A 25,223-nucleotide genomic window follows, 5' to 3' on the forward strand; every position below is an offset into this window, starting at 1 on the left:
AAGAGGGAGCCAGTCAGTGAACAGGGGAGTGATCAGTGAGGGACAAAGAAAACCAGGATATCGCAGCGTGGGTTCTTAACAGCAGAGCAGAGTTCCAATGAGTAAATGGAGTACACAGAGCCAGAGGTGACTAAGAAATCGGGGGAGATAGGCCCTTAAAAAAACTCTCACAAGTTCATTTTTAAAATCAGTAAGTTGAAGTTCCTACAGGACTCTGGACAGCACGCATGGGTAGTTAAGGGGTCCTGTTTAGCATTACGGAAGCGCCAGTGTGCTGCTGTGGGTAGCTTCGCTGTGCCTTTTACCCAAGTTTTGTGATACCACAAAGTGCAGGCGCTGAAAATGTACCCAAAGCATAAAATATACTCTAATGAGATTCCTCAAGGTTAGTTCTGGTTTGGAATTGGCTCACTCTGTGGCCTGTATTTTGATCTACTTTACAGTATTGGCTAAACGCTTGTTTAAAAAAATTAGTAGAAAGGAAGATATACAACATTTTTCAAGTTGCCACCTCCTTGTAGATCACACTGAATTTACTCAATACCGGGTAATCATTAGACTTTTAGTTGTACAGAACAACAGATGTGCCACAGGCGGACTAAAGAGCGATGGATCGCCTCGATACCTTGTTGGCACCACGTTTTTGCATGCTCTTCAGAGGAAATGCCTTTCCCCGTGTCTGTGCCTTAATCATTTACCTTTCTCAGAATTTTATAACTTTCTAATTCCAGTACTTCAGGGGTTGTGGTTTTATGTGTGGATTTAATAGGTGGAGTTGGGGGTGTGGGCCAGTCTAGGACAGAAATTGGAGAGAATGCTTTTTGATGGTTTCGTGGTGGCGGTTTTGTTGTCTGGCGTATAATCGTAAAAATGAGCAGCGTTCGTGCTTTAAATCCCATGGATCACACCAAAAAAATCTAATGAAAAAAGCCATGGATTTTTATTGCTGAGCTGTCAATGTATTTATTAAAATGCAGTCTTATGTCTTCACTGTGTTTTATTTTCTGTCATTAACAATTTTTTTATTCAGAACACATGCTGATTCTGCAAAATCCACCTCTTCTGAAACAGACTGCAATGATAACGTCCCTGCTCATAAAAATCCCACTTCCTCCCAGAGCAAACACGGCGTGAACGGCTACTTCCCGCAGCAGCTCATGTATGACTCGCCGCCGTCCCGCGCCGCGTCCGTCTCGGTGGACTCCAGCCTTTACAACCTGCCCAGGAGTTACTCCCACGACGTCCTCCCAAAGGTGTCCCCTTCGAGCACCGAAGCAGATGGAGAACTCTACGTTTTCAATACCCCATCTGGGGCATCGAGTGTAGAGACTCAAATGAGGCACGTGTCTATTAGTTATGACATTCCGTCAACACCTGGGAACACTTACCAGATTCCACGAACATTTCCAGAAGGAACCCTGGGGCAGACGTCAAAGCTAGACACTATTCCAGATATTCCTCCACCCCGGCCACCGAAACCACACCCGGCCCACGACCGATCGCCTGTGGAAACGTGTAGCATCACGCGCGCGGCCTCCGACACCGACAACAGTTACTGTGTCCCCACCGCAGGGGTGCCGCCCTCCCGCAGCAACACCATCTCCACTGTGGATTTGAACAAACTGCGGAAAGGTCAGCTCTCGTTGGCTTCGACTCTGTTCGAAGTTCCTGATAGAAAATCTGTTTTCCTGATAGAAAATCTGTTTTTCTGAATGTTTGTTCTTTCAAGCATAGTAGGGTGTCAGATGATAGCCCTTGGTTCCTTCAGCCCTGCAGTTACCCGCTCACGTAGGGAAGCTGTCAGTCTCCGTAGATGCCCTGGGGGGTGCGTGCCACAGGTGCCTCTGTGCGTTTTCTGCCAGAAGGGAGAAAGAGCTGGAGTTTTTCATCCCTGAAAAAGTATGACCTCAGTAATTCCTTCCTGCCTCAGGAAGTGGGCACCCCTCCCACTTTCTACACATCCTGGGGGCATAGACCCTCCGATGGGCAAAGGAGCAGGAAATGGGCCAGCCACACAGCTTCTTCGACTCCTGCCCTTTTCTGTATTTGTGCCATTACAGCCACTTCTGTGTCACATCTATTGGGCTCCATTTCCTTCCTTCCTAGATAAGCAATGTTTACGTTGTGTCTAACAGGTTATTATCAGTTCCATTCAAGCCGCACTGATTTTTGTTTGGTGGCATTTCTTTTTGAAGCTCTAAGCCTTCTCTTCCATTATTCCTTGACACTTCTCTTATTCCTATATGGTCTTCTAGAGCCTGCCAAAAGTTACGGACCTTGAGAGGAGAAAAATTGAGTCTGGGTTATACCCTGAGATTCTTAATGTCCTAAAAATAGAAAGCCAAAGTGTAAAATGCTCATACCCTAAAAACTGTGGTAGAGTTACCCAGCTGTCCTGAAGAAGATAAAGATTTAATGCATCATAAATAGTACTTATATCAAGGATTATTTATTTACCATTCAGTACCAGTTTCTAACTCCCTCCTTGAAGTGTTTGTATAATCTTGGGTATAAGCTAGTGAAATATAAGTTAGGCCTAAGGTCGGTGCAAAAGACAAAATAGAAGTTTATCGTTCTCCATTTTTATTTTGTTTTTTAATTTATTTTAATTTTTTAGAATATGTCTTTTTATACATATATATGTTTTAAATATATCTTTATTGATTTCAGAGAGAGGAAGGGAGAGGGAGAGAGAGAAATAGAAACACTGATGATGATAGAGTCATTGATCACCTACCTCCTGCATGCCCCCTACTGGGGATCAAGCTTGCAACCTGGGCATGTGCCCTGACTGGAACACAAACGGAAATCGCCTGGATCATAGGTCGATGCTCTACCGCCGAGCCATGCTGGTCGGGCATCTTTCTCCATTTTTAGATTACCCATCTCATCTCAGACTTAGACAGTCATTCCCTGTCATAATCAAACACTGGTACTGGTTAGCATAGGAGTGAGTGTCTGTATTTTCTAGTGGTTTATTGTGCCAAGTCAAGATACTATTCTATGAGCATCTTTTTTAAAATCTGTGTGCATATGTACCTGCGTGTGTGTGCATTTAAAGAGAGAGAGAGTCAGTCATTCCTGATTACCCTGAGAACTCGCAAATGTGGGAAGAAATGTTTATAGTTTGTTCTTTATTTTAGATGCTAGTTCTCAAGACTGCTATGATATTCCACGAACGTTTCCAAGTGATAGATCTAGTTCACTTGAAGGCTTCCATAACCACTTTGTAAGTATAATTGACCTTGGCACGATCGAGTGTATATTTCATTGTCAAAAATCTTCACGCTTAGTTCCCTGAGACTAAATGAGATCATGAAATAAAAGCCCCTTCTGATCCATATGAATAGGAGTGACTTACAATTTTGTTTTCCTGCTTGACAGTAGTTTTTGTTTATTAAAAGAAATGTATGTGTGTTTTAGAAAATCAAAAATGTATTGACAGTGGGAAGTGTATCAAGTGAAGAGCTGGATGAGAATTACGTCCCAATGAATCCCAATTCGCCACCGCGACAGCATTCCAGCAGTTTTACGGAACCAATTCAGGAAGCAAACTATGTGCCGATGACCCCGGGGACTTTTGACTTCTCTTCATTTGGAATGCAAGTTCCTCCTCCAGCTCATATGGGCTTCAGGTCCAGCCCAAAGACCCCTCCCAGAAGGCCCGTTCCTGTTGCAGACTGTGAACCACCCCCCGTGGATAGGAACCTCAAGCCAGACAGAAAAGGTAAGGAGAGCAGGGCATAGGAAAAGGCTCAGGGTTGCCCATCTACTCTGCCCATTGAACTGTCATTAAATCCAGAACAGGATTGGTACTATAAATTTTGAGTATTTCATATTACCTTAGTTACTAACTTGTTTAAGTGTTATTGCTGTGTATAGATTAATAATTATTATATGTTGATGCCCAGGTGAGATTTTTAAATCTCCTGTCTCTACAGCAGAGGTTACAAACTAAAACATTCACAAGGATTGGTAGGGAACAGGAGAGAATTAGGAGAAAGTCGAATGCCCTAATTGGGTTAACTAACTGTGCCTGGGCTGCAACCCTTTGTTGACTTGTGAAAATAATATGGACTTGTACATGCAAATCTTCTGATGTATCAAGAGAAGCCCAGAAATTTCACATTTTATGTGCATTATCTTTTGACATTTTAAGTTCTAACAGCTATTTTAATAATTTTAAAAGAACAGAACATTGCAGACCAAACCACCATCTATAGTATCACATTTGGCGAGGTTATTCATGCACCTGACAGTGAGGTTGCTTGTATAATCTTTCCATCCTGTCTGTATAACAACTGCTTAAAGATTACCCTTCCTTTTCTGGAGTATAAATAGTCTTTTCTTTTCTACTGGCCTTCATAAGTAGCATTAAGTTCTCAAGTAACTTGGTTTGTCAAGAACTCAGTGTAAGAGAAACTTTTCAGCCAAATTTGTGATATGTACTCAAGTTTTAAAGTTTGGGTTTGAGTGGTCAAGACCCACCCAGCTAGCTGTGTTGCAGCATGCTGTTAGCATGACTTAATCTGGACAACTGAGTAAGTTAGTATATCGGCTGTGTGACAAGTGGCACAATTTCTGTGTTGTTCTCATGTGCTGTCTGTAGCTCTTTAAAAGCTTGTAATGCTTGTGCAAATTTCTCATGAATCTGGGCTTAGATCATTAATATTAATTCTAATCAAGTACTCGTTGTGGGGAAGAGAGACAGACTCGCTCAGAGTATCCTAAGAAAATGAGTTTTGTTTCGTTTTGGGAGCCGAGGCACCCCCAGGGCACTGCCACTTTGTCCTGCTCTCTGCATGTCTGTCCCACGGGAAGTCTTTGTGACTGCTTTGCTTTCTCCCATTCTTTCCTCCTTTTGTTTTCCTCTGCTCTGTGTCCTCTACTTTACTTGGTTTTCTGCTTTCCCAGAGCTTTGGCCTACAGTGCCCCTCGGTGGCCTCGATTCTGACTCGTGGCTCCCTTTCCGTGCCCTTGCAGCTTCCACATCTGCTGATTGCCTCCTTCATTATTGACTCACTTCAGGTTGCTCAGAGGGAGTTTGATTGGTCTCCTTTGTCATTTCACACCAAGGCACATGATAGACTGTAGGCCAGGCGGTAACTTGGCTGCTCTTGGGTCAAGCGCCCACCTTTGGTCCAACAGCTGAAAAGATGGTCCCATGTGGCACCCCCATAGCCACCCAGACAGTCCCAGAAGCAGGGCCATAATCTGGATGATCACCTTAGAAAGGGCGTGTCACCGGCTTTTTATTTAATAATTTTTCCTTCTGTTACTCTGTCTTCATTTGTTTTTAAATCTATTTAGACATTATTGGTCATTTTCTTCTTTGCCTACAATAGATGAAAGTATTTTTGGACCTGTATACATTTATCATTGAACTTACAGGTTGCTGAAGGGTTAAGATACAAGTGTCCTGAACTCTTGGAAATATTGAAATCTTCATTTAAATGCTAACATGGTTCTTATTTTTCTGTAATTAGTGCATGGTAGCTGCAGAGCTACACTTTCCAGAGTTACAGTCTTATATCTTGAGGTCTCCCATAAATGTGGAGGTGGTACGGATTGGGTAGGGTACAGGCTCCTAGTCCCACCTCTTTTAGCCCCCTTGCCTGCTCCTTCCTCCCCTTGAACTGTGCAGAACACAGTTTGAAAAGTTCTGGTAGATTTCACAGTTAATGATTCTATATGGTAAGCATGATGCAGAATCAGAAAAGATCTTATTTATATGATAGAAAAGTTTTAAAATCATAATGATATGCTTTTAGTATCACCTAGGTTTGACAGAGCTCATGTACCCCATATTATAATATACAGGGTGTCCCAAAAAATGTATATACACTTTGAGAGCTGATAGCTCAATTTTGAAAATGAAATGTACTTTAATAAACACTGCCTTTATAATTATTCAAAGTGTGTGTATACATTTTTTGGGGGGCACCCTAAATATATCATCATAATATGGCATGTGTACTATATATGACATATTACATATATAATATATTTGTATAATTATATCTCCCTATGTGTATAGTGAAAATACTGTATATTCTAATACATGACAGAGTAATTGTCTTAGTTCTCCAACCACCCTAAAGTGACTTCACACTAGAACAGAACAAAGCAGGTTCTTAGTTACTTCTGGAGATTGTGTTCAATGTTCTAAAAAGTTAGCTGAACTGTTGAGAGACAGTCCTGAGCTCATGGGCCAGATTATTTATTTGGTATCTTTTTTTAGATACAAAATGAACCGAGAAAGCACCCGGAATAAATAACCACATCGTTTTTGGCAAAATCGAGAATGGGTTTAGCAAAACAGTGAAGAGGTTACTAAAATCATAGTAGTAAAGAAAATGTTTCTGCTTTTCTTTCGTACTATCCTACTTTTTCAGTAAATATGATACAAGAGAGGATGCGTGAGAAGGTATTTAATATTGCAGGGCAAACTTTATCAACCCACTTTAGAAAGTTATAATTATTCAAGAAAAACACATTTTAAAACCCAAATTCAGATCTTGGAGCAAAGTTTATTCCTCAAAACTTAAACTGTAAAACAAATGTCTTATTTGGTCATGAAATGCTTCTTGTTATCATAGCATCAGATGAGTCCGTTCTAAATTTCTCATTCTGTGATATCAGATATATAACTCAATCTATTATTCTAGTCTCTCTTATTAACTAAACCTAATGGTAAGCAGATGCAATTCTATCAGATATGGCTTGATTAGTTTCAGGGCCCAGTATAACTAGTTCAACATCCAATATAGCCAGTTTCTGGAGTGTTTTTGGAAGGGACTACAAGAAAGGAGTGACATTCTAGTCTTGTTTATACCCCCAATTATAGATGTCAGCTGCTGTAGTTAGTAGTACAGATGAGTTTTTCAAATACTTCTGAGTAACTGAAGCTGCAGAAATACATAGATATTCTAAACTTGTATGTTTAATGTATTTTCATGGATCGGTTGCCCATCCTCCAACCTGTAGGAGCTATATTTTCACCCATACCATTTCTGTCATGATATAGTGTTTGTTTTGAACCATATTTTGTGTATACACTAGAGGAGAAAAGCATAATTTCCGTGTGTTGTATTAAATATTAGGAAAGCAGATAAGTTGTTGGAAATGCAGCACAAATTATGTTTTGATTGTTTTTATTGAAAGTTTTCTATTTTAATGGAAAAGCTATTGTAAAATTTGAGAAATTTCTGTAAGATATCTATTATGGAAATTGGAGAAATTACAGAAATGTAAAGACTGACTTCTCTTAAAGTCAGTCTTTACATAAATCTACCGTATTTAATCACTGCACTTATCTAGGCCCCCTCCCCCATCCAGTCTCCTTCTAACATGATGGAGCAGCTGTTGGAGCCTCAAATGCTGTCTTTCTATTTTGTTTTGTTTGGCTTTGTCCGTTTGTGGCTTTCTGCAGTGATTCTGACCATCGGTTATGGTATTGATTTGTAAAAAGCAGCGCAAGGTTACTTCTGGTGTTTTTTAACATGAGTCTGGTTAAGGTATTGTCAGGTCTGGGTCTTCACTTTGGTGTAGGAAGCATCGAGAAGACCAATTGTGAGGAGCTTCCTTGGGTGGGTCTATTCTGGGCACAGCGATATATTTGCTCTAAACATTTTTTCAAGACATCTCCTAAAGAAGTTTTTGAATATAATTAAAAATTAACATGCTTTCTCAAAATGACTTTTATACTATAATAAATATTTGGAAGATGGATGAGTGACACCAGTAAAAATAACTTGATTTTACTAAACAAGCATTAAAGTGTGACTCCCGGTCAGATTTTTGTTTGGTGTTACAGTTTAAAGAAGGTGAGTATGGAGTGCATTTTTACACCATAGCCTTGGCATGCGGAGGGGGTTTCCCCTAAACATTCCAGTATAATTAGCATTATTCTTTATACAGCGAGACCATTAAAACAAGTCTGTGAGTTTTTCAGTATACCTTGATTACTCTTTGGAATTAGCAGAGGATAATAATGTTAATTATTTTTCTTCTTTCTTGAATTTTGAGACGCCTACTGGAAATAGCATAATCTGTAAAAGTTCAGAAGAATATAAATAATTCTTTGAGTTGAATGCAAGTAGGCAGTACCTGTTAAAATAATACTTGATAGTTAGTTCATGGACTTTGCAAAGAAAAGATTGCATCTGCTTATTTGAAACGACCTCATGTGACCGCCTTGACCATATTTGGGGATGACCAACTTTTAAAACAACATTCACTCTTTTTCAATTTCAAAAAATTATGACATTGGTCAGATTATGTACCACCAGCATTAAATATGGCAAATTTAAGTGCCTACCAGCTGTAGGACTTGGGTGTTTAAACACAGGGAAGGAAAGATGGCTTTCCTGAAGCTGGGGGTCCTGGGGAGGAGATAGAAAAGCAAACACATTATCATAAGTAGCATGGACGGGGCTGCGGCTGAGGTAAGCTCTTGGCACCGCCAGCTGCGCTCCCCGGAGGAGAGTCTGAGTGGGTGAGTGGCAATTAAACCATGGAGAGGCGGGAGGGTGGTGGAGGATTTTCTAGTCAGAATAAACAGCGCTCCCAGATCCTTTAAAAAGGAGAGATGGGGCAGGCTCAGTCGTGGGAGGTGGGGAGGAAAGGATGGCTGGGGGAGCAAATGCCAAATGCCCTGCAGGTGCCTGATCCTGAGAGTTTTGTGGTCCATGCTAATAAGTTGGGGCTTTATTCTGAGTACCCCATGAAAGGGTTCTATGCAGGCAAGTACTATGAGCAGATTGGCCTCTAGAAAGCTCATTCTGAGATTTAATGATAGAAAAGAATATATTTTTTAATGAAATGTTATAAAGTCATACCTTTTTCAGCATCTTTCTCAGGGAGTGCTTTGCCTCATTTTCCAAATCCAGGGTTTTTGAAGCCTTGGTTTAGGGATGATCAAATGAGAAAGGCCTAACAAGAGCTTTACTTCCTTTCCTGGCTCTCAGTTGCTCCCTCAACTTGGGGACTTACAGTGATTTTTAAAGTTTTGCGGGCACTTGGAGTATAGGTTGGAGGTCATTTAGCCACACAGTGTGAGGTCATTGCTCCCAGAAAAACCAGGTAACTGGCCTGCACATTGATTGGTAAGGGAAGGAAGGACTTCAGACTTGCAGACTTTTTTTAAATTCTTGAGCGAATGAAAACAAACTATTGCATTGTTATTATAAATATAAAGTAAAATTTATATAGGGAGGTGAGAAAATGGAATTCCAGAATGACTCCTAATAGATCTGCTATGGGAATCGGAAGGATAGAAAACAAAGCAGGTTTGTGGTGAGTCAAAGCGGACGAATTCCGTTTTGAACACGCGGTGTGAACGCCTGCGGCCCATCCAGGTGGGTGGTTTTATAGATACGCAGATTAGGATCTGGGGGAAAGATCTGAACCAGAGATTAGGATTTACCAAACTACTCCAAATAAGGGAGCAATCGCATGACGCAGAGATTGACAGTCCTGGAGGAGATCATTTTAACTCTAGGGGTTAAAGCACAATAGGAATTTCACCAGTAGTTGGTGCTTTAGCTATGTGGGAAAAAAAAGTTGCTTTCTTTGTTCCAGCCTAGTCGAGCTAAAGCCAAGTTGTAACTGCCTTGGATTTAAAGTTGAGGCTCAGATGAGTTCCTTTGTTTACACTCAATTTGAGAATCGGTGTATCTCCAGATTGGTTCATTTTTGCCTCTACTTTAGAATTCTTATTTCTTACTCTTTATTTTCACACTTTTCTTCAACAGTCAGCAAAACATTCAAGTATTTGCCTACAGACAGTAGAGGAGAGGACAAGGCTAACACGAGCATATTTACACCTTGCACTTTTTCTTTCTCTCATAAGTAACACTAAGCTATCATTTGGGCATGACTTTTACTTCTGTCTGGAGCACAAATGTCAAGTTGAGTTTGGAAGGATATAGAGAAATAAAGCTAACAAAATATCTCGGTGGCTCAGCACAGTTCAATGCAACATATCCACGCTGTGACTTTTATCTTAAAATCGACCTTAAGCTTTGGATGCACTAGGAAATACATGTAAATTTTATACGTGTACTTTAAAAATCTCAATACAGCATTTTTCTGTTAAGAAGACCAAGGAGTGCCCTTGAGAGTACTGGAGAGGTGGCGTTGGTTTGAATGAGAGATAATGGCCTCTGTCAATATTGGAAGGGTAATCGGCAGTGACCTGTCAGGCAGCTGAAGTATGGAGCTAGGTCATAACCAGGTAGATTTGGTAGTCATGTGACCTTGATTATTTAACCAAAAATATAGACGAGGTACCGGGGCTGAAAGTTGAGGAGTGTAGAGAATGACCACTGGTAGGTTGGCCACAGTCAAAAATCAGGCGGAAGCTGAGAGCTAATGAAGGTGGATCTTTTAGAAAAGAAAGAGGGCAGAGAACACACCGAGTAAGCACCAACAAACCAAAAGTAGTTCTAAAAGCAATTTGTAATTTTCAAACATCACCCCACTCACATATCCGCCATCTGTGGCATTCAAGTCAGTGTAAGATCTCAGGCAACTGAGGAGTTCAAAATGAAACTCCAAACACTGATTTTCTAAGATTCTCTGTTTCCCAGAGGGATAGACAGGGTACAGCAAGATGGGATAGCACAGGGGCACGGCATCCGCAGCAGCTAGACGAAGCCTTGATTTAGTCTGAATAACGTGACCCGGACAAGTCACTTAACCTCTCTTCGTTCTCTAGGGCTATCTCCTCCCTAAAATGAAGAAGCTGGATTTGGTCTATAAAGGCCTTTCGGATCTAAAATAAATGTATTTTTCTATGGAAAAGCTTACCCTCTGCCCTTTACTTTTTTTGAAGGGAAGTACACTATTTTGGAGAAGTATGAAAAGCTGACATGCCCTTTTGTTTTAGAAAAGTGCCCGGCCAGCATGAGTCCTGGGTAGGTCAGTATTAGGGGTAGGATCGTGGCCCAAAATTTTAGCACTCATATCTTAAGGTAGGCCTGCCTCATTTCTGAATTAACTCAAATGTATTAATTGCATCACTTAGAAAATTGGTTAATTAGAGAACTTTCATGTTTTATAATCTAGATAATCACATTTTAAGAAACTTATAGATTTTCGTAGATAAGGTGCTAGACATCAATGAGTTCTTATTTTGCCATCTAATAGCTGTTAACTCAACTTTGTAAATGCCATGAAAAAAGAAAAATTGATGCCATTGAGAAAAGAGTAGCATAAATAACCTATTCAAGTGATATTGCTACTCTGACATCTAGACTTCCTATGGGAAAAGGCATGAAGCCAGCCGCTGGGTGTTAACCCTGTCCTTTTCATAGGTTTTTTCAATCACTACTTGTATGTGCTGGAGATTACAATGAAAAGAAAATGATGGCAAACGAATTTATGCTTTCACATCCTTAACATTGAAGCTAGACCATCAGCAGTTTCAGAATCTAGACATCTGATCCATGCAAAGTGATGTCACCAGACAGCCACTGAGTATTCAGGGAAAACAAATGCTGGTCTTGGATTAGCAAACGCTGTCGCATCCACCTGCTTCTCTAGAAGGGGTTTGGTTAGGAGGCGAAGGGATGGTCAGATTAAACTTTTTAAAATACCTCCACCAAATTAAGAGACTAATAGTAAGAAAGGAGGTGGCCTCAGTTCTTTCACTAAACTTTAAAGAACAGGTCTACTTGAGATTTGACTGAGGGATTAAAATTTTTTTTTTATTTGACCCAGTTTTCTAAGGCATGTTAGAAGAACTAACATGGTGTGTGTTTTTCCTCCTTCCCACAAATAAAAATAAGAACTAACCAGGGCACTTATCCCACTAAAACCCTACCATCTGTTGTAACACTGTACTTGCTCTGTTGTCCATGGAGCTCCCTCCTTTCCAGTGTACTGAGCATGAGTGCTATGTAGCAAGATTGAAATGGTCTCCACAAACAAACTTTTGTTTATGCTTTTGAGATGTAACATTTCTGCTCAGGGCTCAGTTGCTTTTTTACAGAATCCATTTTTCCCATTAAAAAATAACATATTAAAGAGAGTCTTCTTTTTACCAATTAGGTCAAAGTCCTAAAATTTTAAGACCCAAACCCCATGGTTTAGAGCGAACTGATTCACAAACCATACGTGACTTTGCTGCAAGAAGAAAGGGTATGTACTTTAGCACCGCATGCTGGATGGGGCACTGGGAATTGACTTATTTTGTGATTTTTTTTTTTTTCCTTTAAAAGTAAAGAAGAGCCTTAAATCCAACTGCTGTTGTAAATAAAGCTTCCCAGCACGTTATTTCTAATGAATGCTTCCCATAATACACAATGTCTCCTCGTTATGCCATTAACAGCTGCATGTTAAATATTTGATAATCTGTGATATTCAGTCTTGTCCTTTTGCATTCTTTTAACCCTTTAGACACCAATGCACTGTTCTCTTTAAGCTTGTGAGCTGCTTGTGAATTCCAGTTGTCTGCTGTATTTATATATAATGTATGTTTTCTGTTCTGAGATAGAATACAGACTTATTTCCATGGATTAATTGTTTTATGCCATGACTTAGAATTTGACGGCTAAACTGCTATTAACCTTTGGGTTTCAAAAAGGTGAAACATAAGAGTTAAAGAAATCCTTTCAGTCAGCACAGTATTCTGTACATGTCCATTGTAAGTGTATGGATGAGCAAAATTATTTGAACTTGAACTTAAATCAATCTAGTCTTCAGAAAATCACATTGAGTTTTTTGTATTTGAGTTGACAAAATACTTCGTTATAAGCCCCAGTGAATCTACCTAGCTCTTTAAAATGACCACCTATCTTATCGTTTGATGGTAATAATAACATAGTTGATTAAAAGTACGTATATATAGACAAAGACTAGAGGGAAACCTGGAAAAATGAAACTTTTTTATTTAGAATGGCAGGATGAAAGGTAACTAAAATACTTATCTAGTATGTTTAAATAGTCTCCTAAAATATAATTAATATTAACAAATAATAATGTTTTAGTTCTTTGCTCATTTCATTAGTTTCTGAAAAACGTTTCAGTCTTGATATTAAGGGCTGAGAGCTCTGTGGTTTGTACTAGCAGCTATTGTCTACTGCAATAGTGAGGTAAATAAGCAAAGACCACTTATAAGTAAAACTAATGGGAATATTAGCATTTATTTTTATTTAACTTGATCAAGAATATTGTTGGTTAAATTAAGCTAAAAATTTGAGGTATTGTTCAATTGTGGCCTTTTCTCAGAGCTGAGTTTGAGTCTAAAGATATAATTATTGCTTCTTAAATTTGTTTCCAGACTGAGCATGAATTGATTTAGAAGATTTGGTCGTTAATTTTGTTTGTTTTTGTATTTAGCAAAGTTTTGTATTTAATACTTTTTAATACATTATTTTATATGTAGAGTTGTATATGACTGATGCTTCAATATTGAAGAATCGGAACGTTTTTACATAGATTAAGTCTCCATATTTAAGGATAAAATTTGGTAAAAATAAAATAAGGAAATTGTGAAAAGTATAAATCAAGTAACTGTAAAGGAACTGTATCACGTTACTCTCTTCTCATTTAGTTTCTCTTCATAAAATATTTACTTAAATTAAGACGCAACATGTAATAGAGCTTTAGGCTTTTAGTTAACAACCGTGAACCACTATCTGATTAACTTTTTGTCACTAATTGTTTAGCTGTGTAATCTTGGGCAAATCACACAATGTCCACGAACCTTCTTTCATCTGTGAAACTAGCTGGTCTTAGGTGTACTCTTGTTTTTAACATACAAATACAGAGGGAGAAGTTCTGATTTTGTTTTCCAAATTTCTGTATACTAAAATCTCTTTTTCTCTCCTTTATTTCAGCCAAGCCAGCACCTTTAGAAATAAAACCTTTGCCAGAATGGGAAGAATTACAAGCCCCAGTTAGATCTCCCATCACTAGAAGTTTTGCTCGAGAGTAAGTCCTGTTTAAAATATGCTTGGTTGTTCATTGTAATGAAAATACCTAGAACAGTGGTTTCCAAAGGATGGTCTGGGAAGCCCCTCTTTTGGGCGTTCTGTGACATCAAAACTATTTTCATTAAAACACTAAGATGTCATTTGCATTTTCCTCTCTTCTCTCATGAGTGGAATTTTCCAGAGGTTACATATTTGATGATATTGTGTGACAACTAATAGAATTGTATATTTGTGTATTCTTTTTTTTTTTTTTTTTTTGAATGCTTTTATTGATTTCAGAGAGGAAGGGAGAGGGAGAGAGAGATACAAACATCAATGATGAGAGAGAATAATCGATCAGCTGCCTCTTGCACGCCCCCTACAGGGAATTGAGCCCACAACCCGGGCATGTGCCCCGACCGGGAATTGAACCGGGACCTCCAGGTTTAGAGGTTGATGCTCAACCACTGAGCCACACCTGCTGGGCAATTTGTGTACTCCTATGTTTAAAATTTTTTTCTATTTGTAATGTGGTAAATATCAGTAGATTGAACCCCTATAAACAAAAGTTCCTTGGCATTCTCAATAGTTTTTAAGAGTGTAAAGGGTTCATGAGGCGAGGAATTTCTAAGAACGACTGATCTGGAAAATATGGTAGTTTCTTGTGGGAATTATTTAATTAAGATTTATTTAAGTGTATATAGGGAAATGAATATAGGAAGTTACCAACCTGTGTTGAATATGTATTCATGTTTCATATATACGTTTAGTTATTTTCAATCGGAATTCTTAAATCTTTATATCTCTGACTTTCCACCTATCCTCCAAATCACTAGCAATACTTTTTCTTTGTTCTACAAAGGTAATTTTGATGCCCCAAAAAATATACATTTGCAATATAGCTGTAAGTATTGGTTGTATGTTTGAATGTGTGCAATAAGTCGTATTATAATAAATGTGTATACAATAGGTGATTGTCAAATTAAGTGGATATCTCTGAAAGAATGTAAACTGTCACTCATTTTTATTTTGGAAGTGATTTTAGAAATTTTGTCGAGGTTTATGTTTGTAATAACAATTTCTGTAATTAGCTCTTCCAGGTTTCCCATGTCTCCCCGACCGGATTCAGTGCATAGCACAACCTCAAGCAGCGACTCCCACGACAGTGAAGAGAATTATGTCCCCATGAACCCAAACCTACCTGGCGAAGACTCGGTATGTAAAGTCTTCATTTAGCTTCTCTCTTCTTTCTCCCAGCCTGTCAGTCTCATCCTTTTATCTTTCTTAATACTTAAGGAAAAGGGATAAAAGACAACTTTTTTTAATGCTTTTTTTTTTTTTTTAATTATGTGGTAAAACCTAAAAACAATAGAGGGTCAAAGTGTCATATTAATATCTAAAAAGTAGATATAGAATTTGTTAAAAATTATAAAAGTTTCCAGTTGTAGTTTTTTTAAGAGTACTTTACTTTTGAAACTACCTATTTACCAAGAAAATACCTTCTACTGGATGCTGCCTATTGATTTATACAAAGATCTAAAGCCAGGTGTTTTCAAATTGAACCCTTCATGTGACTCCTGAAAGTCGAATGACGGTGCATCATTACTAAAGACAAATATTCTTAAATAACAATAACAACAAAAATATGTTCAAGAATTTTACATATTTTTAAAAGAATTTTAGAAAAAACACTACTGTTGTTTTTATTTTATGTTATTTTTTAATTTGCAGAATGCTCATAATAACTCCTAGAATCTTAGAGTTTTTCTAAACTGTTTTGAGAAAACACTGGGTTAAAGGCTAGAACACAGTGACAGGCTGTTCCAGTTGAGATTAGATCAGGAGCAAATAGACTTCCCTGTAGGGACATAAATTTTAACAATACTTGGAGATGAAAAAATTTCCAGTTCCAGTAATAATTAGAAAACAGTTTAACTAGCAATTCTGAGAAATTCTCTTTAGGAACAACTTATTGAAATTAAATGTGTACATTATATGAACTCATGGGTTCCTTTCATAGCCTTGTGATACTGTGAATTCTAGGTGTTTCCAATTAGGGAAATTCCAGGAATCGGTTCTTTCATTGGTCACATTTGAATACAAAAAAATTTTCACACACACACACACACACACACACACACACACACACACAGTCCTGCTTGATTTTTTTGTGTGAGAATGAAACATCGAGTCATTTAGAGGAAAAAATCAGTTTCTTTATGAATTAGAAAAATAGGCAGGAGGGAAATGGCTATTTGTACTACTTAAATACCAAAACTTGCTTATTTTTTGTGTGCCCTACATATTATTGTCAATATTTTGCAATGTTTTATTAGAAGTAGTTGATAAATTTGGTTTAAAAATCTGTTCCTGCAAATGGGGCCATCCCATTCGGTGGTACAGACTGATTACTGCATAACCATCCTGCCTCCAGGGTGTATGTGTACAGCAGGCTGCATTCATGAGTACGTGGAATCCACACCATGTCCTGTTCACCAGGCGCAGGCCCCGGCACAGAGCTGTGTCACCCCACAGAAAGGAGCCCCTTTTTCTAATTCACAGAAACGTTGCTCATGGGCCGTCAGCAGCCCTGCTTACAAATAAGGGGATAAACTGTATTTTTTTAGCAATTGTCTTTGCCCTGAATCCCAGTTTACTCTGTTTAACCTCAGCAAAAATTACTGTCCACTATCTTCCTTTTTTCTTTATCTTTTCTTAGAGACTAGTCCTACTATTATACAAATCCTATTAGGAAGAGATAAGGCCAAGAGAAGGCAGAGGAAATAAAGTGGTAAAAATTCCAGATGGTTGAAATAAAATACTGTTTGCCAACAGAGTCATTATTCATAGGCTTTAGTTAGCATACTTATTCTAAACTAATTTCAGTGTGAAAGCCTTTAAATAAAATATAGAACTTTTAAAAACATTTAATTTGAAAGCAAAGGGGTATAAGGACCCTGTAGTGTAAAAATGTAATTGAATACATATATCATTTTAATAATATTCAGGTTGATCTATCAAAACTAATGGTAGCTTGACATTCCAGTCTTGGTTTGAACCAAGTTTCACTTTTGAAACTATTTTTAGTTTATTCTAAGCTAAATTTTGATCAGTTTTTTAGACATTACTTATTTTCCCCCCAATCCTAAAAGGTTATTTAATTTTCTAAGCAGACATTTTTGAAGCTATGTCCTCTTAAAATAAATATTTAGGCTTTAGTAGATAGCAAGGTAAGAAAGCAGGATGTCTCATGAATGTTTGACAATTGACTTTGTTGTATTACCCTTTCAGAACCTTTTTGGCAGTAGCAGTCTTGATGGAGGAAGCAGCCCTATGATCAAGCCCAAAGGAGACAAACAAGTGGAATACCTCGATCTAGATTTAGATTCTGGGAAATCCACACCACCACGTAAAGTAAGTGAAACCTCATTCTGTAAATATACAATTAGTTCACATTTTATTGTTTTGGTGTGTTGTTTTTTTTTAATATGTTTTTATAGATTTCAGAGACAGGAAAGGATAGAGAGAGAGAAACATCAATGATTAGAGAGTCAGTGATCGGCTGCCTCTTGCACGCCCCCTGCTGGAGATCGAGCCCACAACCTGGGCATGTGCCCTGCCCAGGAATCAAATCATGACCTCCTGGTTCATAGGTTGATGCTCAACCACTAAGCCATGCCAGCCGGGCAGTTCACAATTTAAACCTAAAGAATCATATCTCCTTTTGGGGAATTTTAGTAGTATGTTTAATTTAATTTAGTAAAATCGACTACCTAATTCCGTTTCATAAATCACAAGTAACAAAGTTATGGAGACTAATAAAATTAATTTTTTTCTTTCTAATGGGTTGAAAGTTACACACTTTCTGCTCTTTTAGTGGTTACCATTAAAATACTTACTTACATTCTAAAGTTAATTGTCTTTGCTCTCTTTCCAATGTTAGCTCAAATTACTCCCTTTCTGACTTTTGTGCTATTTTTTGTTGTTGTTAAATCCATGAATTAGACATCAGTAGAAGTAGTATTCTTATTATATAGATAATGTTTATTTACATTTTCCTGCATGTTTGCCAGTGTCTGTTTTTATTACTCCTTTTTGTATCATCAGCTGTCCTTCTCTAACCACTTTTCTTCCTCCTGAAATATATCCTTTAGAAGTTCCTTTTGTGGAGGTATGTTAGTGGCAAATTCTTGCAGTTTTCATTTAACTGGAAATGTCTTTATTTTGCCTTCATCCTTGAAAAAGATGGTTTGTTTGTTTGTTTGTTTGTTTTTTCCACAATTCTTGATTGACAGTAAGTTTCTCTCGATAAGTAGAAGATACTATTCACTATCATCTGGCTTCCATTGTTCCTGCTGGAAAGTATGCTGTGTATGTAATTGCAGTTTCATTGTAGGTAATCTGTCTTTTCTTTCTGGCTGATGGTATGCTCTTTTCTATATCTTTGATATTCTGCAGGTTTACTACAGTGTGTCTAGACACCTAGACATAGATTTCTTTTTATTTATCTTGCTTGGTAGAAGTTATACTGTCTTTTTTTCTTTTCTTTTTTTTTTTTTTACCAATTCTGGAAAAGTTTCAGCCGTTATCTATAGATATTGCTTTTCCACCAATCTTTTTTTTTAATCCTTGCCTGAGGATATTTTTTCCATTGCTTTTCACAGAGAGAGGAAAGGAGAGAGAGAGAAAGACAGACAGACAGACAGATAGACACTGATGTGAGAGAGACACATGGGCTGGTTGCCTCCTGCGCATGCCCTGACTGGGGCTGGGGATCGAGCCTGCAGCTGAGAGGTACAGCACATGCCCTTGGCTGGAATTAAACCTGGGACCCTTCAGTGTGTAGGCTGATGCTCTAACCACTGAGCAAACAGCTAGGGTTCCACCATTCTTTTTATTCTCCTCTTTGAGGTTTTTGATGATTAGACATTAGTTAGAACTTCTCATTCTATTTTTTGTACCTCTTACTGTTCTTTCATATTTTCTTTTATTGTCTATTTGTGATTACTTGGATAATATCTTTAGGTCTTTCACCTAGTACACGAATTCTCAACTCTTCTGTTTAATCCACTTGTGTAATTTTAATTTCAATTATTTTATTTTTTTATTTCTAAAATGAAGTTCTGCTTGGGTTTTATTTTTCAGACATGCTTAGCTGATTTGAGTACCTTCTTATTCCTTTCTTATTTTATTCCTTTTATTTTCTCTTGTTTTTAAATTCCTTTGAGCATTTTATACATATATATTTTATACTGTTTATGCAATAATTTTAATAGCTGAAGTCCTTGGACAAGGTCTGAATCTGTGCTTGGTTTTGCTAACTCGCACTCTTTTTTTTTTTTAATAAGTCCGTTCTTTTTTAAATATATCTTTATTGATTTCAGAGAGAGGGAAGGAGAGGGAGAGAGAGAGATAGAATCATCAGTGATGAGAGTCATTGATCGGCTGCCTCCTGCACGCCCCCTTCTGGGAATTGAGCCCACAGCCCGGGCATGTGCCCCCACGAGGAATCGAACTGCTATTGCCTAGATCCTAGGTCGATGCTCAACTGCTGAGCCACGCCCGGCCAGGCACTAACTTGCACTTTTAACGGTTTCCTCGTGTTTTATACATTTTATTGTTCATTCATTTTGCTGAGGCTGGCTGTGGGAATCCTGCATTGGCCTCTGCTAGGAAACAGGTGGTGCTCCCATGCTGGGACCACGTCAGAGGCTCCGTAGCTTAACAGAATAGCCCTGGTTCAGCGTGGCCTCCCACCCAGGGCCTCCTGAGTACCTTGCTCAGACTGACATTAATCGTGAAGACAGCATTGTCTTTACCATTTGGCAACTCTCTGCTCCCTCTGCTTCCCTCACACCTTGGGCATTTTCCTTCTTCTCTAGTGAGCCCAACAATGCATTAAGAATTTTTTGTTTTAAGTTAGCTAGTATTTAATTGTATTTTAGGAATAAGAGGGCCAGCCCATCGGCCTATGTAATTTGCCATTCCTGAAATACTGCTTTTCAAAAAACATTTTTTAGCTCTGAAACTAAGCACTGACAAATGTTCTCAGGACTTGAACAAGTTAAGCTTGCCCTGGACGGTGTTGCTAAGTGGTTAGAGTGTCGGCCCTTGAACCGAAAGGTCTCGGGTTTTATCCCTGGTCAAGGGCACATACCTGGGTTGCAGGTTCAATCCCAGCCCTGGTCAGGACACTTGCAGGAGGCAACCAAACAATGTGTCTCTCTTACATCGATATTTCTCTCTCTCTCTCTCTCCCCTTTCCCTCCCTCCCTTCCACTCTCTCTAAAAAAATCAGTGGAAAAAATATCTTCAGGTGAGGATTAATAAAAAAAAAAAAAGAAAAGGTTAGGCTTAAGCTAAAGGCTAAAGGGAGAAGCAAGTTGTGTATCTTAAGATGAACCAGGTGTCTGCTGTCCCTACTTTATAAGAATTTCATCTGTGATGGGGAGCATTAGTTTGAATTCTTATTATATATGTTAATTTTAAATTTAAAGAAAAATAGTGTGCAATTAGGAGAGAGACAACATTGTTAAATCAAGGTAATGTTATTTTTTTGTGACCAAATAGAATTTCACGAATTCTTCATTGCATGTGTATCTGTTTTTTTAACACTGAATTTCACTCAGAAACATTCTCTTCTATGTGGAAATTTATGAGGTTTTTTTAATTTGCTTTTTCTAGCAAAAGAGCAGTGGCTCGGGAAGCAGTGTGGCAGATGAGAGAGTGGATTATGTTGTGGTTGACCAACAGAAGACCCTAGCTCTGAAGAGCACCCGAGAAGCTTGGACAGACGGAAGACAGTCCACAGAATCCGAAACGCCGCCCAAGAGTGTGAAATGAAAATATTGCTCTGCTGTGTCTGAACAAAAGAGAACTGAATTGTAAAGATAAGTCCTATTTGACTGAAGATGACTTGACACTTCTACTCTAGGTAGATCCTCAACTGAGTAGAGTTGAAGTCAAAGGACCTTTCAGACATAATCAAGCAATTTACACTGTCAATGGTGCTTTGTGGTATCTGAACAATTCATAATCTGTAAATAATGTGGGAAAATAGTATTGTTTAGCTCCCAGAAAAAAATTGATTCCATAGTTAACACACTTGTAGTATTACTGTATTTATGCACTTTTTCATTTAAAACATTGTTGGGGTATTCAAAAATGAACCTTAACATAATTCCTTTGGGAAGTGTTTGTTTTTCCTCACACTACTATAGATAACAATACTGAGTTAACTAAGCTACTTTTAGATTTGTAAATTGCTCTTTTAAACTTCAGTGTAACATTACAATGAGAAGTAGATTCACAGTTTACCTTTCTACCTGAAACCGCGGGTGGTGATCATTAAACTACAGAGTATAGTTGGACTCATCCTTCACTGCCTTCTAGAATGCTAAGGATAATATGTGTACTGGGATTAGGACCTAGTTCTCTGGTTCGTGTACAGTTAGTTCTCAGTGGTAGAACTTTATTGTATTTTGTTAATTACAGTGTTCTTAGTTCATTGAGTGAAGATTCTGCCGGGTGGGATCTTGTACCTCAGAAAGACTGAATAATTACATTACCAAGTAAGCCTATAGATCACTGATGGCATGAGGTGATGATTTGCCCTCACACTTGTTAACATGTATTAAACTTTGTATTATTTGCAAATCGTAGTTTATATGACTAATCAGGTACGTACCAGGCACTGATGTGCTAATACACTGATCAGGTTTAGACAGTGAGCTTTGTTTCTTGTTAGTCCTAATGTTTGATTTCCAATTTGGAGTTAGTGACGCAGTTGACATTCACTGTTAGTTATAGCAACATACTGTGATTTTTTTTTAATTAGACAGTAATTCAGATTTATTACTCTAAGAATGAAATTCTAACTTTTGACACCATAGTGCCCTTTCTATGATTTTTTTTTTTTAACTTTACTTAATATTCTACTTGGCCTTATATTTAAATCCCTATGCAATTAATATTTTATACTTGCATTTTTAAAAAGAAAAATAGATGTTATGTAAGTGATTCTCATATGTAGCACCTGTTGCTTTTCTAGTAAAAAAAAATTAAGGATTTTGTACTGTGATTTATATTCACTGTCCCAGTTCAAGAAATATTGGAGCCTTGCTATAATGTGAAATCTTATAGTCATGGACCTCTTTCAACCAGATTTCTGAAACCACCAGAGAAATCGTATAATTCTTTCTCACCTATAACATGGTCCTGGGACGGATATCAAGACCACAAATTATAGTGAGGCTACAATTATATTATGTCTTGGCTTTGCTACTTAATTTAGAAAGCAGATAGAGTTGTTTGTTTTTTAACTAAATGACATACAATCTCTTATGTATTGATTTGAACCTACTAACAGTTTTTAGAGGGGGCACAGAGATTGGAGTGCCCACAGCTGAGGCATGACCCCCTCCATTCAAACCTATGTTGCCTGAGTACACAGATGTGCCCTGATTTCTGGCCCCTCGGCCATAGTACTGTGCCTAATTGATGTAATGGGTTATTTCCCCAATCCACAAACTAAAAATGTCCATAACAAGATGATGAATTGTAGACTAGTAACATTTGATGCTTTTAAATGTTTGCTTCTTTTTAAAACAGAGGCTAAAACCCAGAAGTGAATTTTGAGGTGGATTTTTAAATAAAAAAAGATTGTTTGAGTTTGGCGTGCACAAGCTCTTTTATGAAACCACAAAATAAAATCTAAAGTCATTAAAATGTGCCTGAACATTCAAAACGCACAACGCAGTTTGATGTGTGATGATACAAAATTATGTTACATGGAGGAAGAACATATTTTGAGACTAAAACACAACAATAAATATATTAATTCAAAAATAGAAATCTTATTTAAAGCTGCCTATCAGAAGAGCCTAAGACAATTACGAATTTTTTTGTGTAATTTCTTGTTTATTGTGAGTTTCCATTTTTGAAGACCTGCAACACTCTTAATATGTAGAAATGTTTCCACGTTCAGAGGAATTTAAGAATTGAAATGTCAGGCAGCTTGTTTCAGACATCGAACATTGTAACAAATCAAGTGAAAAGACAGTTTCTTATAGAGCACTATTTACCGAACTTTTTTTAGCACTAGAATCTTTTTTAAATAAAATTTTGTGAAACCCCAATACAGAAAGCCTGAAAAGTTTATTTTATCAGTATAAATGTATTGTAAGTTCACATTTATGTTCACTTATTTTAGTCCATGACTAAGAATAATATTTCTGAATAACACAGATATGAAATTGAGGTTATTAATGGCTGGTGAAAGCTTCAGCAGCCAGTTTATTTCTATCCCTTGTTTTATTTGCATATTGTCAAGAAAATTTCAATTCACACAAACATATGTAATTGCAAATAATAGGTTTCAAATACACAGCTCAGGAGGTTCTTGGAGTTGTATTCCAAGGTTGATACCAAAATAAATTATCCTGGTAGTGGAAGTTAATACATAAGTAGTCTCCAGTACGGAAAACTTGGGGTATGTAACAGATTAGGATGTGCATTTTTATTACATTTTTAAAATATGTACTTATAAAAAGAAAATTTGATGCCCCTTTTAATACCTCTGATCACCTCCAGGAAGCTGGGTTCTGGCCAGGCCTGGGTTGAAAACCACTGGTTTAATCATGTGACAGTTAAGTCAGAAGTCTTTTTCTCCCACATGTTTGATGTTGTCTACCTTTTATCCCTTATTTTGAAAAACTGTAAAATTTTATAAAGGTTTGAATACCAAAGCACAGTTCTGTTTTCAAAATCAAGATTCAGACTTGAATAATGTAAGCTATTTAACCCACGGACGGTGTCGCTTAGTAAGCTCTGAAAGGTGGTTCTGATCTCCATTCCAGCTTTACACCGTCATCTTTATTTTTGTCCATACATAAGCTACTGTGAGCATTGTAGAGAGGTCCATAAAGGTACTATGAGTGTGTGTGTGTGTGTGTGTGTGTGTGTGTGTGTGTGTAGCATTGTATTTAATCACTGACTACATTTAATTTGATAGAGAAATACTGCTATACTTGTACAGTAAGGTCCTAAGTCAGAATTTGTTCTGGACTCTTTATATTTAATTAATGGGGGTCACAGTCGTCATAAATGCAGTGAAACTGGAACACCAATGTGGTTTTTTCCCCCACTAGTGGAAGTTTTTTGCTTTCCCATTGAGTGAAATTTGTATTTTTTATATTTTGTTAAGATGCTCCCAAACACTCTTAGTGCCTCTTTATTTGGCCCATTAAAAAGTACTGGTATTAGTATTTTGAACGAATACAAAGTCTTTAGAAACAGCAGGGCTCTCCTTCATAGGCCTCCTACCTTTGGGCCGTTCTGATAGGTCTTGTCCTCCATTGTCAGATAAGCAATCAGGTCCATGACAGAGATTGTACATGTGACCAAATCAAGTGGATACACACCCAGAGAGAGACGTACATCCCCAAATAAGAATTATTGTCTGTAGCATCTGATATATATAAATCTGCATGTAATTTAAAATACTGAACACTGAGATGAAAAGCCATGGTGTAAATGAATATGGTAGACGTCATAGACATGATGGGATGAAAAATCAGTTGTCAAGTTGTAGAGATAATTGGTTTCAGTCTGACTAAATATGTTGATATAGTACTACAGTTTGAAATAATTTAGTTTGTCTTCTCTTCCATAGACTAATCTTTCTTTAGATTCAGTATAATGTCTATTAAGAGTTTCAACAAACTATTTAGTCAAGAACTTAGCCTAGCTTCTGCTTCCTTTATGTAAAAAGACGTAACTTTGTGTGAGCTCTTGTAACCTAAATCAATTGTTGATGGTCGTCCCAAATTTCAACAGCAAAATCTTATATGTACATTTATTTCTCCCCTCTTGCATATCTTCTTTTGTAAAGATCCAACTGTAGATATTTTCTGCTACCAAATAAAACTTTTTAAACAATTTGGTTTCAAGACCTTAAATAGTCCACAGAGAACCCAGAAATCGACCCAAGCCATGGCACTCAATTAATATTTGACAAAGGAGGCAAGAATATGCAATGGAGTAAAGACAGTCTCTTCAATAAATGGTGTTGGGAAAATTAGACAGGTACATGCAAAAAAGTGAAACTAGACCACCAACTTACACCATACACAAAAATAAACTCAAAATGGAGAAGACTTAAATATAAAATGTGAAACCATAAAAATCCTAGAAGAAAACTTAGGCAGCAAAATCTCAGACATCTCTCGTAGCAATATGTTTGCCAATACATCTCTTAGGGCAAGAGAAACAAAGGAGAAAATAAAATAAAAACCTTGTGCACAG

The 25,223-nt window shown here is 37.6% G+C and overlaps 1 protein-coding gene across 4 annotated transcripts in view; it reads left to right on the forward strand.

Moving 5' to 3' along the window:
• The window catches only part of GAB1 (GRB2 associated binding protein 1), a 119,934-nt gene extending 95,077 nt beyond the window's left edge, over window positions 1-24,857 (forward strand). For 2 of the 4 annotated variants that reach the window (XM_081135329.1, XM_081135330.1), the window contains 8 exons: window positions 1,031-1,632; window positions 3,144-3,229; window positions 3,424-3,727; window positions 12,055-12,144; window positions 13,845-13,938; window positions 15,011-15,134; window positions 17,211-17,333; window positions 20,604-24,857. In XM_081135329.1, the coding sequence (XP_080991455.1) occupies window positions 1,031-1,632; window positions 3,144-3,229; window positions 3,424-3,727; window positions 12,055-12,144; window positions 13,845-13,938; window positions 15,011-15,134; window positions 17,211-17,333; window positions 20,604-20,762 (1,582 nt within the window). In that variant the 3' untranslated portion in view covers window positions 20,763-24,857. The remainder of the gene's footprint in view (window positions 1-1,030; window positions 1,633-3,143; window positions 3,230-3,423; window positions 3,728-12,054; window positions 12,145-13,844; window positions 13,939-15,010; window positions 15,135-17,210; window positions 17,334-20,603) is intronic. The other 2 variants (XM_081135331.1, XM_081135332.1) reach the window with 1 other exon arrangement.
• The last annotated feature ends 366 nt before the right edge of the window (window positions 24,858-25,223 follow it).

Source organism: Miniopterus schreibersii, assembly GCF_964146895.1.
Source record: "Miniopterus schreibersii genome assembly, chromosome: 4".
Taxonomy (NCBI): Eukaryota; Metazoa; Chordata; class Mammalia; order Chiroptera; family Miniopteridae; genus Miniopterus; species Miniopterus schreibersii.